Below are 18834 nucleotides of genomic sequence, written 5' to 3'. Positions count from 1 at the left end.
CCCAGGGTCACAAGGAGCAGTGTGGGATTTGAACCCACAACCTCAGGGTGCTGAGGCTGTGGCTCTAACCACTGCACCACACACTGTCCATTCGTTGGCCAGACTCTGCCCATGTAACTATTCACCTGTCAAATATGTGCTATGTATAATATCAAGCCAGTCTCCCGCTTTTCTGTGTTTACCTCTGTATGATATGCTCATATTTACACAACTATGCCTGGGCAGATTTTTGGCATTCACATGCATATGTGCTGACATCACAAGGGCCTGGGATAGGCACGAGGGATCTCTTGGAGAGAGAAAGAGTTAATGGTTACTGCGGTTAGGCAGACTAGATGGGCCATTTGGCCTTTATCTGCCATTATGTTTCTATCACATATAAGCAATGGTATTCTAGTCATGTATGCCTGTATTTGCCATATACTCTATATATTAACCTCTTATTTACAGAATCACTCCTTTACTGCCTGGAGGCCAAGAACTGATGAAATGAAACTGGCACTGTTAATAGCTTTGTACTGGGATCAAGGGGCCCTTGCCTCTCAGTATCAGCACATATATTTCAGGCTGATTCAAGGTCATACCAGCTTTGTCGAATTGTGTTACTAGACACTGTGACTCTCTGCAGAAAAGCAACAAAGAGCTGTGTCCTTCAGCTAATCAACTAGGACTGCATGACAGAGAAGAATAAAAGTGGATATTTTATTCCTGGGTCACTCTTCCACCATTTGATTCCCCCTTTTTCATCATTCAGTCTCCTCTCTGCCATTATCCTATTCCTTCCTTGTTCATTATTCAACCTCCCGTCCTGCACTCTCATTTCCCCTTCTTCACCATTCATTCTCACTATTTCATTTTTCTTTTTCTAATATCCCCATCACCCTTCTTTGTCATTCAGTATCTTCTCCTCCACTATCCTGTTTCCCCCCCTTTTCATCATTTAATCTCCTCTCCTCCATTATCTTATTCCCTCCTTGTTCCTCATTCAGTCTCTTCTCCTGAACTGTCTCATTTATCCTTCTTCACCATTCACTCTCATTATTTCATCCTTTCTATTCCATATCCTGTTCTCCCTCTTTCACCATCCCATTAATGTTCTTTATTTCTCCAGGTTTTAATAAAAGAAGAAATAAAGAAAATTAATGGGATGGTGAAAGAGGGTTTTATTGCATTGCGGGGCGACCTTTATTTTTACGTTACCCATGTAAATGTGTGGTTCATTTTTCCTCACAGAAATATGTCTTTTTTGAACTGTTCAAGTTGACTGCTTTCCTTTCACTGTCACGACTGGAGAAAGACTAAGTTGCTAGCCCTAAATAGAATTATATAGAGGTAACTATTCCAACTAGATATCAGCCTGACCAGTCATGCTATCCTGTTTACGAATTTTCCCTTTTCTTTTTGACTAGCCCGCTATCTACATTTTGGATCCCATATATTGGGGACTAGAGCAATTATAGTCAAAATTTTTCTTAAATATATTGTATTCTTTTGTGTATTGATATGATTCCATATGCTATCTATATGATTTTCGGACTGAAGAAGTCCGATCACATAACCCCTTCCTACCGACTCCTACACTGGCTGCCGATGGAGGCACGCACGAAGTTCAAGCTAGGATGTCTCTGCTTCAAAGTATTAAATGGTCTAGCCCCAAAATACATTACAGACCTCTTCTCATTCCCAACCAACAGACATGAAAGAAAAACACACATGAAATTTGTCTCCCCACCGGCTAGAGGGTGCAAATATAAGAGACACCATCAACAACTGCTATCGTATCAAGCAGCCATATGGGGTAAAGACCTAGAAAAACTAATTGCACACACAAACAACTATGAAGAATTCAGGCGACACCTAAAAACTTACCTATTCTTGAAATACCTAGGTAATGAACCGGAACATCAACCCCCCTCGTAACATCACCACACACCTGAACTTGCAACTGTTAACCCCAAACCCCCTAATCACTAAACATGAACACTATACGAACTTACGGAATATTTCTACTTCTATGTAAACAACTTGGCGCTTCCTGGCCTTGCAACACACAAACTGACGTTAACATTACTAATGTTATCAGATGCACACTGCTATACTCATTAATTCGTTGTATGTAAAGTTTCTCTTTATTGTATTTACAGTTCTCGTATTGTAAACCGCCTAGAAGTCGCAAGATTGCTGGCGGTATATAAGAATAAAGTTATTATTATTATTATCTATACAAGTCTATACTTGAAATTATGTCTATAATTGTAATTATGTAAATATGTAAATAAAGTATAATTGTAAATATGAAATTAAGTCTATAATTGTAATTATGAAAATGATAAATAAATAATATTCTTTATTTCTCAGATTTGATATCTACTGTCTCAACAACACAACTCAATGTTTACAACAATACACAGCAATTATAATCAACAATATCCTCCCTACTGCTACTACTTATCATTTCTATAGCACTGCTAGACATACACAGCATTGTACATTAAAACAATCCCTGCTCAGTAGAGCTTACAATCTAATCAAACAGGACAAGTAGGGGATTAGGGAGTTTTTCAGTCATGGGTGCTTTACAAGTGGATGAACACAGAGGATCTAGAATCAGAAAATAATATTAAATATTGAACTAAGGCCAGTACTGGGCAGACTTGCACGGTCTGTATATGGCCATTGGGGGGAGGATGGGCTGGGAGGGCTTCAATGGCTGAGAGGGTGTAGATGGGCTGAAGTCGGTTTTGACGGAGATTTCGGCAGTTGGAACCCAAGCACAGTACTGGGTAGAGCTTTGAATTCTTGCCCAGAAATAGCTATGAAGGAAAAATTAAAAAAATTTAAATTGAATCAAGTTGGGCAGACTGGATGGACCATTTGGGTCTTTATCTGCCGTCATCTACTATGTTACTATGTGAATGGGGGTTAGGAATTAACAGCAACCTCAAAAAAAGTGGGCTTTCAGTCTGGATTTGAATACTGCGAGAGTCGGAACTTGATGTACTGACTCAGGCAGTCTGTTCCAGGTACATGGTGTAGCAAGAGATAAGAAACATAGAGGAGAAGGGTACAAATAAGAAAGACTTGTCCAATGAACAGAGTTCCTGTGGAGGAGTATAGGGAAAGATAAGAGAGGAGAGATATTGAGGAGCTGCAGAGTGAAAGTCAAGACGAGGAGTTTGAAGAGGAGTAATGTGAGCATAGCGAAACTGGAGGAATATGTCATGAAGCAGAATTTTGAATGGATTGAAGGAGAAAGAGATGTTACGTGTAGAGAATGTTTGAACTGGGTGTGTGATACATAGGGCTCCTTTTACTAACCTGCGAATTGCCGTGCTAGAACTAACGCCAGCTCAATGCTGGTGTTAGCGTCTAGCGCATTGGGCAATTCTGCGCGCACTAAGTTTGTGCTAAAACCGCTATCGCAGCTTAGTAAAAGGAGCCCATAGTCTGTGTGGTTCTGTGGGTGAGTGATTTAAAATCAACAGGACCAAAGAAACTTGTTTTACTGTATGTTCTGAGAAACAGCCGACTTGCTTAGTATGATGTTTGGAACGAAGGAGAAATATTAGTGCGACTGGGAAGAGTGAGTCTGGGAAAAGAAGTTTCAAGTTTATTTAAAATATTTGATATGATCGCAATATCCAAATCCAATGCGATTTACAAAGATTAAAAATTAAAAAATTAAAACTCCAACAAACAGGACACTAAAAAAAAATATGACATAAAGATGCAGTTGAGGGGATTAAAAAAAAAAATTTGGAGTAAATACAATTCCAAAATAAATGAAAAAGGATGGGTAAAGAGACAAAAGGTTAGGGAACGTTACCCACTTAATTTCTACTTAGCAGTGTTCCTTGTCCAGATATATTCCAGAGTGAGGTCATGTGATTTTAATGGGTCAGTTAAAGGCGTCCTTAAAAAGCCAACTTTTTAGTAGAATTAGCACTGGGTTAAAAAAAAGGGAACAAGACCAGAAGCAGGGCTGGCACCACTGAAGAAATGTTCAGTCATAGCTTCTTGTAAGCTGGGTGCAGTAATAGAAAAAAAATGGAATATTGCACGTTAACAAGCTTATCTGAAAAACCCTGATTTCTTGGATTTCGAGGAAATTACTTTTCTGTTATGATGATTGAAAGGTGTTGATTGCTTTGATATGACATCTCTACATTTCAGGAACGTTTGTTAGGTTGGCTATTTGTGAGATTTTTTTTAAAAGGGGAAAACTAAGCATCTGCTTAGTGTGAGTGAAATTATGGATGTGTCTTTGTGTATGACGCAAATGTATATAAAAAAAAAAAAAGCAATCATTCGCTAGAGATGATATCTGACAAGAAACTGATGTAGACCCAGATTTTAACAGCCTGAGGTTGTAAAGAGATGACGAAGGGAAATTTAGTAGGTCAGGAAAGGAAAAAAGGGTGGTTAGTTAGGGTGGTCCTTTCTTTACCTTTTTTTTGTGGGTAGGTAGAGACACAATAGGGTCAGTATTCAGCCAATGATGGCGAGTGTTTTTTTAAAGCCGCTGCTGGCATTATTATTCTGAATATCCAAGTTTATGCAGTTAAGTGTGATATTGAGCACTTAACTGACAGTGCCATAGCCATGGGCTGGGTCCCTCTCCCACACACTTTGGGCTCAGGCCCCCTCCAAACCTGCTTCACCTCCTTAAACGGCTGGTTGGAATGTTGAAATCCTGCCAGCCAAAGAAATACAGTGACTGAGCTACTCTCCTCCTCCTTGTGCTGAGTCGTTAATGCGAGGGTTACCAGGTTTTTGTTCAGAGAAACCCAGACACATGCCTCGCCCCGTTCCGCCCATAGCTTCGCCCCTGCAAAGCCTCGTCTTTGTTTTCTGACCTCCAAGTCGCATCTGGAGGGTCTCCGAGCATGTGACGTCATCCGCGCATGCTCATAGGCCCTCCAGATGCAGCCGGGAGGTCAGGGCTTTCCAAAACCCGGACAAACTACTGATTTTATTGCATTTTGTACAATCGCTTAGAATTACGATAGGCGATGCATCAAATTATTATGAAACGTGAAACTTGATTTTGGAAAATCCGTCCAGGCACCCAGACAGTCCTCTAAAAAGAGGGCATATCTGGGTTTTCCCAGACATCTGGTAACCCTAGTTTATGCAGAAGTCTTCAGTATGCTTCCTGCCATTGGCCCCAGGACTTCTTGTGCATACTTAGTTTATGTAAGAACAGAGCATGCTCATGGAGTCCTGGGTGGCTGGAGGCACACTACGGACTTCTGCATTACAGAAGCAGTGCAAAGATGAGGGGAGAACATAAGAACATAAGCAATGCCTCCACTGAGTCAGACCCGAGGTCCATCGTGCCCAGCAGTCCGCTCACGTGGCGGCCCAACAGGTCCAGGACCTGCGCAGTAGCCCCCTATCGATACCCCTCTATCCCTTTCTTCAGCAGGAAATTGTCCAATCCTTTCTTGAACTCCAGTACCGTACTCTGTCCTATTATGTCCTCTGGAAGCGCATTCCAGGTGTCCACCACCCGCTGAGTAAAGAAAAACTTCCTAGCATTTGTTTTGAATCTATCCCCTTCCAATTTTTCCAAATGCCCTCTTGTTCTTATATGTTTTGAAAATTTGAAGAATCTATCTATCAGGCATTGCATTTCTTTAGCTAGTGGGGCTTCAATATCCCCACAAGCAAAGGTCATTTTAAAGTATGCAGGGGGTAGGGGGCAAGAGGAAGAATGTGTTGACTCCTAGTCCACTCCTGGCCCCCCCCCAAAAAAAAAAAAAAAATAAAAATGGAGTGCTGGCTATGCTCCTATTAACCGCATACGTGGTAGCTTATAAAGATAGGACTGGCTTTTTATACGATCTGATTTAACTGTAAAACCTAGGTACTGCTCATGTGCCATTTCCCCCCCCCCCAGTTCCACCACAAAATAGCTGGCTTTGAGTTCAGTGGTCTGTGGTGATATTCAGCGGCTCTACCAGTTAAGTGCTGCTAAATATCAGCAGATAGCTCTGAACAAGCAATTTATTTTATTTCTAAAATTTCTAGACCGCCTATGACTAAGCTATGCTTCAAAGTACTATCAGGTCTAGCCCCTAAATACATAACAGACCTCTTCTCATTCCCAACCAACAGACATGAGAGAAGATTACACCTGAAATTCGTCTCCCCACCAGCCAGAGGATGCAAATATAAGAGATACCATCAACAACTTCTATCCTATCAAGCAGCCTTATGGGGCAAAGACTTAGATAAACTAATTACACACACAAACAACTATGGAGAATTCAGGAAACACCTGAAAAAACATACCTGTTCACAAAATACCTAGGCAACGAACAAGGACAATAACCCCCTTTGCAATCACTCCCCAAATCTGTTCTTGTAAACTGTTAATCCCAATCACTAACTTCCAACCCTGTGCAAACCGCAAGGTACTTCACGACCCTACAGTACATAACTGTTGTTATTATCATTAATGCTGTTACTATCAGATGTACATTGCAATATTCTTTGCTGTAAACCGCCTAGAAGTCGCAAGATTGTTGGCGGTATATAAGAATAAAGTTATTATAAGCGGTTAACAAATGAAACATCCACAATACTTCACAGACAGTACAAATGCAAAATACTTTCACTACAGTGCAATCACATAATAGCTTAATCCACTAAAGATGGCGTCAAAAACTGGAGGAAATGATATGTTATCAATCTTCATTAAGTAATGACTACAGTTCAAGTTTCGTATTAAATATATCTACTACCAAAATTTCAGAGAAAAGCCTCCACATACAGTTGGGCCTTTAAGATTTTCTAAACGGTAAACAGTCAGAATTTAATCAGTCGGGCGCTGTCTCTGACCAGTTACATCGCTTTGAATGTTGACCCAAATAATACGAGATATCCTGCAAATGATAAACCCATAAAAACAAGAGAGAACAAAACACTGGGAAATTAGGTTTCTCTTTTTGATTTATTTGAGTCAGAGTTGTAGGTGTCTGCGACTGAAGAAACTGCAGCTGGGGTCTGGACCAGGACAAACAGGACATCTCCGGACAGGTGCCCAACACAAGAAATAGGGATCGGTAGGAAAAATAAGTGACTCAGCTAAATGAAGAATAAAACCAGACATATATTAGTGAACACGTACTATTTTCTCCTCAGAAAGCACAAGGAACAGAAACCATTATTTCTCATACTTACAGTACCTCATAGATTCAATGTCTAAGGTTAGTGTGTGTTATCTGTCATAGGACCATAAGAATTGCCGCTGCTGGGTCAGACCAGTGGTCCGTCATGCCCAGCAGTCCGCTCACGCGGTGGCCCTTAGGTCAAAAACCAGTGCCCTAACTGAGACTAGCCTTACCTGCATACGTTCTGGTTCAGCAGGAACTTGCTAACTTTGTCTTGAATCCCTGAGGGTGTTTTCCCCCTATAACATCCTCTGGAAGAGCGTTCCAGATTTTTACCACTCTCTGGGTGAAGAAGAACTTCCTTACATTTATACGGAATCTGTCCCCTTTTAACTTTAGAGAATGCCCTCTCGTTCTCTCTACCTTGGAGAGGGTGAACAACCTGTCTTTATCTACTAAATCTATTCCCTTCAGTATCTTGAATGTTTCGATCATGTCCCCTCTCAGTCTCCTCTTTTCAAAGGAGAATAGACCCAGCTTCTCTAATCTCTCACTGTACGGCAACTCCTCCAACTCCTTAACCATTTTAGTCACTCTTCTCTGGACCCTTTCGAGTAGTACCGTGTCCTTCTTCATGTACAGACTGTTTGATTCCTATGAACTCCCCTACAGGTAACATGCACTAAGTGGGTTTTTTTCTTTTCTTGAGTATCAAAACCTATTTGGAGAGAAAAATTTAGAAAAGAATCAAGTTTCTTCAGATAAACAAAATTTAGTGAGAAAATTCTTGCAAACCGTAAGAAAAAAAACCAGGTACTTATCTGATATGTACAGCGCTGCATGCATCTGGTAGTGCTATAGAAATAATAAACAGTTGAGAGTGTCCCTGAATCTAGTTGCAAAACATGTAATGCTAAAAATTATACTAAAGAAATCAAATGCTTTGGTAGCACAATATAATTCTTACCTGAAAAAGTTGTTTGAGCTTGGAATAGATTGAGGCTTTGTTAGCTAAACTTTAAAGTTTAAGAACAACAAGACAGAAAAGTATTGTAATCAGAGGGCCCGATATGTAAAATGATTTACCAAGCAAGAGAGGCTCCTGATCCATTAAATCGTGCTGGGCAGGTCAGGAGTAGTTGAGTAGATATTCTACTTTCTGGATTTCTGCCAGTTACTTGTGACCTGGATTGGCCACTGTTGGAAGCAGGATACTGGGCTAGATGGACCACCAGCATGGCTAGTCTTATGTCCTTATGTTATGTTCTTATTCAGCAGCACTTAACTGGAAAGTGACAATATGGGGCTCATTTTCAAAAAAGAAAAATGTCCAAAAAGTGGCAGATGGACATTTTTCTTGCCAACCCCTTCCAATTTGCTATTTTCGAAACCCATTTTGTAGATGGTTTTCTAAGGGGTTGTCTGCAGTGCATCTAAATCTGAAGAGGGCCTGTTGGAGCCATGGTTTGGGCGGGCTTATCATTTGGACGTTTTGCTGCAATAATTGAACATTTTAGAAAATGTCCAAGGCACAGTTTTGACATTTGAGGCTAGACCTGTTTTAACATTGAATAAGTGCCAAAAAGATGCCCAAATTGACCGGATGACCAGTGGAGGGATAATAGCATGACTCCTCCCACATTCTCTAGTGAGTCACTGACCCCCTTCCTATCCCCAAGGGCTGTGAATAAAACAGTACATACCTGCCTGTATGATTGCTTCAGATGTTATGGCCAGTCCTAGTAGGGGTGGGGGAGGGAAAGAGATTGGACTTGTATACCATCTTTTTGTAGTCATACAACTACTCTCAAAGTGGTTTACATATATACAGGTACTTATTTTGTACCTGGGGCAATGGAGGATTGACTTGGCCAGGGCAGGAACAGCCCTGGGATTTGATCCTACAACCTCTGGGTGCAGAGGCAACAGATCTACCACAAGAGCAGATTTAAAATACAGCTGCCTGTTTAATAACAGGGTCTAAGAGATCTGATCATACGATTACTCCAGTGTTGTACCAATTATACTGTCTGTCTCTAGCAGTTTTTATTAATTTCAAGCTGATGTGTTTAGTTTATAAATTGTGAGAGAAAACAAGTGAGGAGTGGGATTGAACACATTAACCTTGGAACCAACAGATTTTATTCATATAAACTCAAGTCAAAATTAAATACATGTATAAATACATAAATATAGAGTCCTTTGCCTTAAGAAACCTAACAAGGTGCAATCGGAAGCCTGCTTCAGGGGCATGGAGGTCAGTCAACTAGATGGAGCTATTGTGCCGGAAATAAAAACTCCAAACTTGTGAGTACACATTTTACGGAGTAGGACTAAAGACACGTGAAAAAACTTTCTAAGCACTGATCATGAAGAGCGCCATCTAATGAACCGACTCCCATGCCCCTGAAGCAGGCTTCCGATTGGAGGCCAAAACACGGATCGTGTCGGGTTACCAAAGGCAAAGGACTCTATATTCATGTATTTTTATACATGTATTTAATTTTATTCATATAAACTCAAGTCAAAATCTGTTGGTTCCAAGGTTGATGTGTTCAATCCCGCTCCCCACTTGTTTTCTCTCTCTGTTTGATTCTACGTGGGGTTGTTTCTCCTAGTTTTTTTGGGTTTGTATTAGTTTATAAATTGTATCATTTGGGCTTCCAGTCTACCTTTGTAGCAAGCTGATACAATATACTTCTCAGCGGGATCTTCGTTCATCTCAAAGGATCTTGATGTCATTAAACTTTCAAAACCTAGAAAAAGTGCATTTTCATATGCTGGATCCTTTTCTAGGGACCTCCTTGCCTGAGGAGCTTCATAATATTTCTTTGTATTTTGTTTTTCATAAATTTTTTAAAACTTGGTTGTTTCAATAACAATTAAAACTATCCTTCCCCTCGCTAAAAGGCATTTCCCACACAGGAAAGCTAGGGACCTCCCTCCACTTCAAAATCACTGAGCTCTGGAACAACCTTACCTTCCCTCTTCGGAACTTGAGCTCTCTCCAAGTTTTCCGCAAACATCTAAAAACCTGGCTTTTCTCAAAAAATGTAAGTCTCCCTCCAACTTAGGAATCAAGGAAACTCTTATATCTTGGCATCCCAAGTCCTCTAAATTTTCTTCACACTTCTACCTCTAACCCTCTGTTGTAGTTCCTTCCTATTTCTCCTACTGTAAACCGCGTCGAGCTCTACGAACGTGGAGATGATGCGGTATACAAACCTAAGGATTAGATTAGATTTTCACTGATTTGTTATAGATTGTATTTAATAGAACTGTTTGTTTGTAATATTGCATTGAAATTGTAAATTGTAAACCGTTTTGACATTGTGGTATATATGCTGTATATGTAGAGGGGCATTTTTGATAGGACATCTAAGTTCGACTTTGAACATCCAAAGTCAGAGGTGGAGAAGCAGCCATTTTCAAAACCAGCAAAACCACTAGAAGTCCAATTTTTTCTTTTTTTCCCCCCCCAAATCCCCTATTTAAACAACTTGGCCATCAGGATGTCCAGCCTTAGGATGTTTAACTTTGTTCACCATTTTCAACCACAAAAACATCCAAATTCAACCGCCCAATCTAGACCATTTGAACTTAGGAGGGGCCAGGATTGGCCACACAGACATGCCAACAGAGCAATGGGGCACTGCTGTGAACTTCACAGAAAGGGTACCAGATGCACATCTCACCAATAACCTCTTTACAATTTATGGTGAACCCTCCAAAACTTCCCCCAACCAATTTTCTTATCCCTTGTTCGATCGGCTTTACTTGCGCTTGTCTTTTAGTTTCTGGCAGCTCACATCATGCTTGTACTACTTATATTGTCCAATGTTCTTCAATAAAAAGATATATAAATAAAACGTATCTAAATGGCTAATCTGAGGTATCTCAGTTTGCTGTGATATAGGTAATAAACTGGTAGGCTTGGTTCTTCAGAGCAACGTGTCTGGGTGCTTATGTTATTCATCTACTCATCATGTTATTCATCCCTCTGCTCACCTCCCACTGACATCCCTTGCTGCCACCACCAGTGCCTTCGTTTTCCACCCAGAATCACGTCCCTCCCGGTTTTTGACTTTTCAAGCCTTTTCGTTTCCTGGGTGTGATAGTACTTCATCCATATAGTTTGGAAATACCTGTACCCTACTCCTTTCATGCAGTATAGTTGAGTGATTCCTCATGATATTCACAAGGACTCGGTGGCATCAATATGCAGGAGAATAAGGCAGCTGAAACAGTTCCTGCTATGCTAAACTTCCTGTGGTGAGGAGCGTAGGAGCTGTATAGTGTTAGTCTTTATTGCAAGAATCTCTCCCACTCATCACTTTGGTTCCACTTCCTATTCCTGCCCATTGCCCCAGTTCCTCTCTTTAAATAAATTCTCACATCCCACCTCTTCTGATCCTGGATTGATGTCACAAACACCTAATAATGGCTTCAGAGCAGCACATATAGATTAAGCCAGGTGAAGGGATCACAGCCAGCATAACCACTGGCAGAAGACGAGGTCTGTGTACAAACGCTCCCTTGTCTCCTTCTGAAAGTTGCTTTTTAAGCCCTTCCTTGTAAGAGAAGGAAATCTTTGTTCAGTATGGGAGTGATCAAGAACTTATATTTACCTAGGCAAGGTTAGGAGGCCCAAAGACTTTATTCATGTCAGAATCCAGGGGGGGCTGGAGAGTGGCACAGAGATACAGAGTCTGTCGTTTCTAGGACTGAAAGGCTCAGGAGATGGGCACTGAGAAATAGAGCCGGCTCTAGGACTGGAGGCCTCAGGAGATGGGAATGGAGATACAGAGCCTGTCACCTCTAGGCAGTGGAGACAAAAAGAATGATGGAACAGTGACAGAAAATGGATGCTCTAAAAAACAAAATGTAAATGACAATATGTGTATTCATGTGTCAAGTGACTCCAGCTATGAAGAACTAAAGGGCCGGGCAGACTTCTATGGTCTGTCTCATGTATATGACAAGATGGTTTAGGATTGGGTCGGAGAGGGCTTCAGTGGAAAAAAGACCAGGATCAAATATTATATACCAAAATCATTGTTGGTTTAATAAGGAATTGATGTGAATGTGACTGACAGTGTTGGGCAGACTGAATGGGCCATTCAGTTCTTTATCTGCTGTCATCTACTAAGTTACTATGCAATTTAACACAAATTATTATTTATTTAGCAATGGAGGCCTGAGCATTTATCCCAGTTCTATGAATCCAGAAAGGCAGAGAAATATAGACTCTCTTTTAAAAACCTGCCCTGCATTCCTTCACAGAATGCTAACATAGCAGTGCAAGTTGACACGCATGATGTAGGTATGACCACGTACACAGCAATAGAGTTAATAAATATCATTCTCTCCGCAAGAAACTCCCCAACCCCCATGTGTCCTGTCTGTCTGCCCATTAGATTGTAAACTCTTCTGAGCAGGGACCGTCTGTTGCGCGTTGATTATACAGTGCTGCGTACGCTTTTCAGCGCTATAGAAATGATAAACAGTAGTAGTAAATAGAATAGTATGCCCACCTTCAAATTATGTACCATCGCCATTAAGCGCCATTTCATAGAAAAGCACATAACCAGCACATTGGCATTTCTGTGCTCACGTGTTGGTGCCCTCTTTCTAGAAATGTCTGCAGAATCTAGGACTGAAGGGCTCAAGGAGAGGCACAGGAATACAGAGAATCATTCAAAGGGTGCAATGACCTTAGCACAAAATCTATAAGTGTGAAACAAACTCATGGGATTTCAGCCAATGTGAAGTGATGCATTTCAGACCAAGGAGTGAACTCTGTTCCTAAATACTCTACTTATTTCAAATCCAAAATGTCTTTTTTTAATTTATGGGTAGTTTGGCCTTATTATAGTGTGAGCACATAAAGTTTTGTAGATCTGCTCGCCCCTTGGTTTAGAACCTGGGTCAGACCAGTGGTCCATATAGCCCAGTAGCCAATCTGGCCAATCCAGATCACTAGTACCTGGCAGAAACCCAAACAAGATCAACATTCCATGCTACCGATCCAGGGCAAGCAGTAGCTTCCCTCATGTCTGTCTTAATAGCAGACTATGGACCTTTCCTCCAGGAAATTGTCCAAACCTTTCTTAAAACCAGCTACGCTATCTGCTCTTACCACAACCTCTGGCAACGCGTTCCAGAGCTTAACTATTCTCTGAGTGAAAAAATATTTCTTCCTATTGGTTTTAAAAGTATTACGCTGTAACCTCCTCGAGTGTCCCCTAGTCTGTCATTTTTGATGGAATAGAAAATCGATCCACTTGTACCTGTTCTACTCTACTCAGGATTTTGTAGACTTCAATCTTATCTCATCTCATCTGTCTCTTTTCCAAGATGAAGAGTCCTAACCGTTTTAGTCTTTCTTCATACGAGAGAAGTTCCGCTCCCTTTATCATCTTGGTTGCTCTTCTTTGAACCTTTTCTAGTTCTGCTATATCTTCTATGAGATAAATTGACCAGAATTGAAAGCAATACTCAAGGTGAGGTCGCCCCATGGAGTGATACAGAGGCATATAACATCCTTAGTTTTGTGTACCATCCCTTTTCTAATAATTCCCAGCATTTTGTTTGCTCCTTTGGCCACTGCCGCACATTGGGTGGAAGGTTTTAGCATATTGTCTACAATAACACCCATATCTTTTTCTTGGTCACTGAACAGTGACTCCCCAGTGATTAAATAGTAAGCAATGCACACTCCTGTTATGCTGTGGGAAGAACCACAGAGCCAGGAGGCTTCATCAGAGGATGTGTGGTGTCTCACTGAACTGATATAGTAGGAAGTGTTGATACAGTAGTTTGTGTGAGTGAGAACACTGCAGATATCAATGGCATTAGTGAATTCCTCCTGGGGTAACAATGATATTAGTGGATTAATGAGGTCTCCTGGCTCCTTTGGGATATCAGTGGTATTCATGAATACATTGTCTGGGACATTAATAATATTAATAAATCCTCCTTTCCCCCAGGTATCAGTGATACTGAATATTGTCCCTCATTGGAAAAAGAGGTTGTTTATGGACTCTGAAATACTAAAATGTCTCAATCTTAATGCAGGTGAGAAATAGTAAACTGGCAAATGCATACAGACAATTGCGCCCCATCAATCATGCCCCGTCAAATGCACGCACCAACAATTCCATGCACGACAATGGTGTAGTGGGGGGGGGGGGGGATCCCCCCTCAAAAAAGAGAGTTACTTCATAACCCTCAAAAAGACAAAATAGTATTCACTGTATGGAGTGCGTGCAATTGTCCTGCATGCATTTGTCGGGTCACGATAAGAAATTGTCTCACTGCAGGTGAGGGAGAAAAGATCCTAGTTCTTATCCCAAGAGGACTGGCAGGAACTAGTTACTTTTCCTTTAAGAATCTCAAAACCAGGGGATTTCAGTAATGAGATTAGGCCAGGAAAGAAGAGAATCAGGCTCACAGAGGCTCAGAACAGGGCACTCTCCCCTCCCCTCCCCTTCCTTTGTGGAATATTTAGACACTTTTTCCATTAAGTGCTTATGTGTCCTTTTGGAGAAGAAAATATTTCAGCAAAATATATCATACTTTATAGAGGACAAAAAGATACAGAGAGGACACTAGACAGACACCCTTGATCTGGGGCTCTGTCACGCCTTGTCATGTGTAATATCCACAGAAAATCATGTATGTGAGTAGCACACCCATACATCCTTCTCAAAGATAATGCTGCTGCCCCTGAAAATGGAAATCCAGCAGTGTAATCAATCATCATCACTAGGGCCAATAAAGTGAATGGCAAACTTCAGGCCACAGAAACGTCACAAAAAATCAGCATTGTGCCAATGAGTCAGCACATCCTCACAGGCCCAGCAGGGACCCTGCTTAATCCACAAGTGGGCTAGGTAACAGGAGCCCATACAGGTGAAGGGCAGGGCCATCAGAGTGCCTAGCAGGCTCACAAGAGGTGAGAGCTGAGGAGTTAGGAATGGGTATGAGAGAGAAAACACTAGAAGCAGAAAAAGTCTAAAAGGGGAGGACCCAGGAAGGTTCATGGGAGGGAAAGGAGGAGAAGAGAAATGGTCTATAGGGACACAAGAAGAAAAGTACTGAAAAAGGGGCTGTTGGGGGAGGAGAGCAGGAGAAATAACTCTTGAGAAGGAGCCACAGGAGGACAGGAGAAAGAGAAACCAAGATGGAGCTAATGGAGATAGGGCCACAGGGGTGAGGGAAGGAGTGGACAGTTATGTGACTTGCCCAGGGTCACAAGGAGCAAACTTTGTTAAACTGTGTGGCACATTAAACTTAGTTGCCGTGGCTCAAGGCATCTGGAAGTACACAGATATCAAAGTGATGATGTCATGCACATGCGTGAAGGCCCTCCAGATGGGCCCCGAGCTGCCATTGGGGGGGGGGGGGTGCCGGCAGGGAAGATGTGCAGAGAACAGGAGAGGCGCTGGTGTTGGCTGACTGCCTACAGGACGTGCCTCTTGCCACGAGAGGCACGTCCTGTAGGCAGTCAGTTGGCACCAGCGCCCCTCCTCCTCCCTGCTGTCTCGCGGCACACCTGAAATCACAGGAGGCACACTAGTGTAAGGTGGCACACAGTTTGCGATACACTGGGTTAGACCAATGGGCTGAGAACCTGGACAGCCAGGATTCAAATCCTGTCTCTGTTGCTAACTCTCCTTGTGATCTTAAGCAAGTCACTTTTTCTACCATTGCTTCAGGTTCCCACTTAGAGTGTAAGCTCTTGGGGCAGGATATTGCATCTAAATACCACCACAGCACAATGCTGTGCATGTCCAGTACTACCATACAAATGATAAGGGTTACTACTGCTATCATTCTGACTGATGTCATTCTATGGCTGTTGTAGAGGAACCCATAAGAGCAGCATATGGACCCATAACAGGACCAAGGTATCAGCACAGAAACCCAAGAAAACAGCATATGGACCCTTAGGGGGAGAGTGTGAGACAGTGAAGCCATAGCCTCAACATCCTGAGGTTTCGAGTTCAAAACCACGCTGCTCCTTGTGACCCTGGACAAGTCACTTAATCCCCATCACCCCCATTGCCCCGGGTACATTAGATAGTTTGTGAGCTCGCCTGGGACAACAGTACAGAAATTTGAAAGAATGAGTAAATAACAGAACCAATGTGGCAGTAGAGGAAACTTAGAGAGGAGCACATGGGTCCATAAGAGGAACCAAGGTAACAGCATATGGACCAATTTCAGAAACTCATCTGTCAGCTTGATGATCCTACGTAAAACTACATGCAGATAACTCACCAGGAAGAACTACTGGGTTCTTCATCATACATGGGTCACACATAGTATATGGAAGCAACTCTATAAATGGGTGCCTAGAAGGATGTGTGGGGAGTGGGATAGACCACGTCAGCCTTGCGGTAGACAATCTTTATTGGTATAAATCAATTCACAATAATAATACACATAAATTCACATTAAAAACATAATTCCAAACCAGGACTTTCCATTATTTTGACTTTTTTTAATGTTTATTATTATTATTGTGAATTGATTTGTACCAATAAAGATTGTCTACCCCAAGGTTGACGTGGTCTATCCCATTCCCCCCTTGTTCTTCTATTGTTTGACTTTCCGTGGGGTTTCTGTTCCCTTTTTATTGCTCTGTATTTGCCTTGAAGGATGTGCCACTTGTGTGTGTCATTGGCACCAATAATTAGCAAGCACCATTCCCTAAGGTAGCGCCTAAGTACTATGGCATGTATTTGCAAGAGAGATGGACACATGCGGCAGCGCAGTAAGGTTGAGTGGCCCCCGGGGCGGTGGCGCACCTCCCCCTTCCCTTTTTCACTGCTCTGATGTAAGTGGCATGCCCACGTCGGTGTTGGCTCGCCCTTTGACGTCACTTCCTGGGTGCTGGGGTCCCGGAAGTGATGTCAGAGAGAGTGCCGACGACGACGCGGGCAGCATACTCGCACGGGGAAGTAAATAAGGTACAGGGGAGGCAAGGAGAGGAGCGGGGGACAGAGAGGAGGAAGGGTGCCGCACCCTTAAGAGGACCACACCCAGGGCGGATCGCCCCCTTCCATACTATGCCGCTGTACACATGGGCAGAGCATGAACGAGCCATGGGCGTGTCACCAAACAACATGCACAATGAGCACAGAATACTATCAGTTGCACACATTGATTGGTGCAACTCAACACACCCACTTACAGCCAAAGTGTGCCATTGACCCAGCACCTATATTTTGGTGTGCCAAAGCAGGCTTGCACTAGTACTCTGTAACAAAGTAAGCGTGCATATGTGCCCTTATAAAACTGTGTTGTGTGCTCCATTGTGGCACCTACTTCTTTGTGCCAAATTATAGAATTATTATTTTGATTTAAGCTACAACTGTATATCCCTATGTTCCCTATGTGTAATGCGTGTGTTTGGATTAAACTTCATTACATACTGTATACAGAAGAGCTCTAAAGCCCAACAAGACCCTTCAAATGTAAAGCCAGATCGCCTCTGTCCTTCTTGATGCTCCCTCTCCCATCACTCACTCACTTCAAAGACTCCCTCTCACATCATTCGCCCTCACACCAGCTACCCTCGATCTCCTGGCTTCATCTGCTGCCCACCCCCTCCAAATCTCCCTCTTCCACCTTCCCCTCTGCCTCCTTTCTAGCCCCTTCTGGATCACATAAAGTTCTCCAGTGTTTTAGTCTGAGAAGGGAAATGTCACTTTCTCACCATCTCTACTGCTCGGGGGTCCAGCTGGCCGGGAGGAGCTGGCATGGCAAAGTGGATCTTCTTCCTGTCCTTGGACTCCATCCTTCTTGCCTCTCTCTGGTCCTTCTGCTGAAATTTCTAGCTGCTCAGGTTCACATCTGTCAGTGGGAGACAGACCCCAGGCTCTGCCTCCTCTCCTCTTTGGAGCCCTGTGTATCTTTCTCTCTGACCCTCTCAGAAATGTGAAAAGCTGGAAGCTGAGGGCTTTGCCTCCGGTCCCTAGACCTAGGGCTTTGCAGACAGGGTTGAGCAGGAAGTTCTGATTTCTCTGTGCCAGAAAGCTCTGACTTGGGCTTTGGCAGGCACTAGTTCAGATCGCTGGCGCTTCTCCTACTGGCAAGAGGAAGCCCTTCGCTAGGTAGGAAAAAGGAGCAGTGAGGGGAGGAGGGGAAGAAGGAGGGAGGAAGGGAGGGAGGAGAGGAGAAGGGGATGTCCTGCTGCCTCACTGAATAATTGATTCAAATCAACCAGGGAAACAAGTTGTGTTAATGAAGCTGTGGAGCACAGAAAATACCAACATTTCCAGTGAAAACACCTCTAGTCCCTACATTAAGGAGTTTAAGAGCTGTGGGGTGGCATCAGCTGTGCAGGCAATAGCTCAAACTTTGGGTACAGACTGATCTAAATAGAGCTAATGAAATATGTAGTGTGATTATGGGGTAGGCATGAGCGCACGGATGTGCATGTGATTATGTAAGTGTTTGACAGCTGCTCAGCAGCGACTTTGGGGCCAGTCCCCCTGATCCTATCCCGCACATACCAGGGGTTTTTGTTCAATATGCATGGCTCCATCCCCTACCCACCAGAGGCTTCAGGGTCAGTCTTCTGTTTTTCCTTAAGTTTCATGGAGTGCTGGGGACAGACATTTTTGAAAGACATAGAAGGACTGAGGTTAGGCTCAAAGTCATACCCTAGAAGACCATCAAAAAACTTATGTAAAGCCGACGACGT

General features: G+C 42.6%; 1 protein-coding gene across 1 annotated transcript in view; it reads right to left on the bottom strand.

The window, feature by feature from the left end:
* PPP1R1B (protein phosphatase 1 regulatory inhibitor subunit 1B) overlaps positions 1-18246 on the bottom strand; it is a 45119-nt gene extending 26873 nt beyond the window's left edge. The window contains exon 1 of the mRNA XM_033918435.1: positions 17845-18246. Within this exon, the coding sequence (XP_033774326.1) occupies positions 17845-17925 (81 nt within the window). The 5' untranslated portion in view covers positions 17926-18246. The remainder of the gene's footprint in view (positions 1-17844) is intronic.
* Between the last annotated feature and the right edge of the window lie 588 nt (positions 18247-18834).

The sequence above is a fragment of the Geotrypetes seraphini genome, chromosome 13, assembly GCF_902459505.1.
Source record: "Geotrypetes seraphini chromosome 13, aGeoSer1.1, whole genome shotgun sequence".
Lineage (NCBI taxonomy): Eukaryota > Metazoa > Chordata > Amphibia > Gymnophiona > Dermophiidae > Geotrypetes > Geotrypetes seraphini.
The sequence above is the reverse complement of the archived record's forward strand: the minus strand, read 5'-3'. Positions and strand labels throughout refer to the sequence as shown.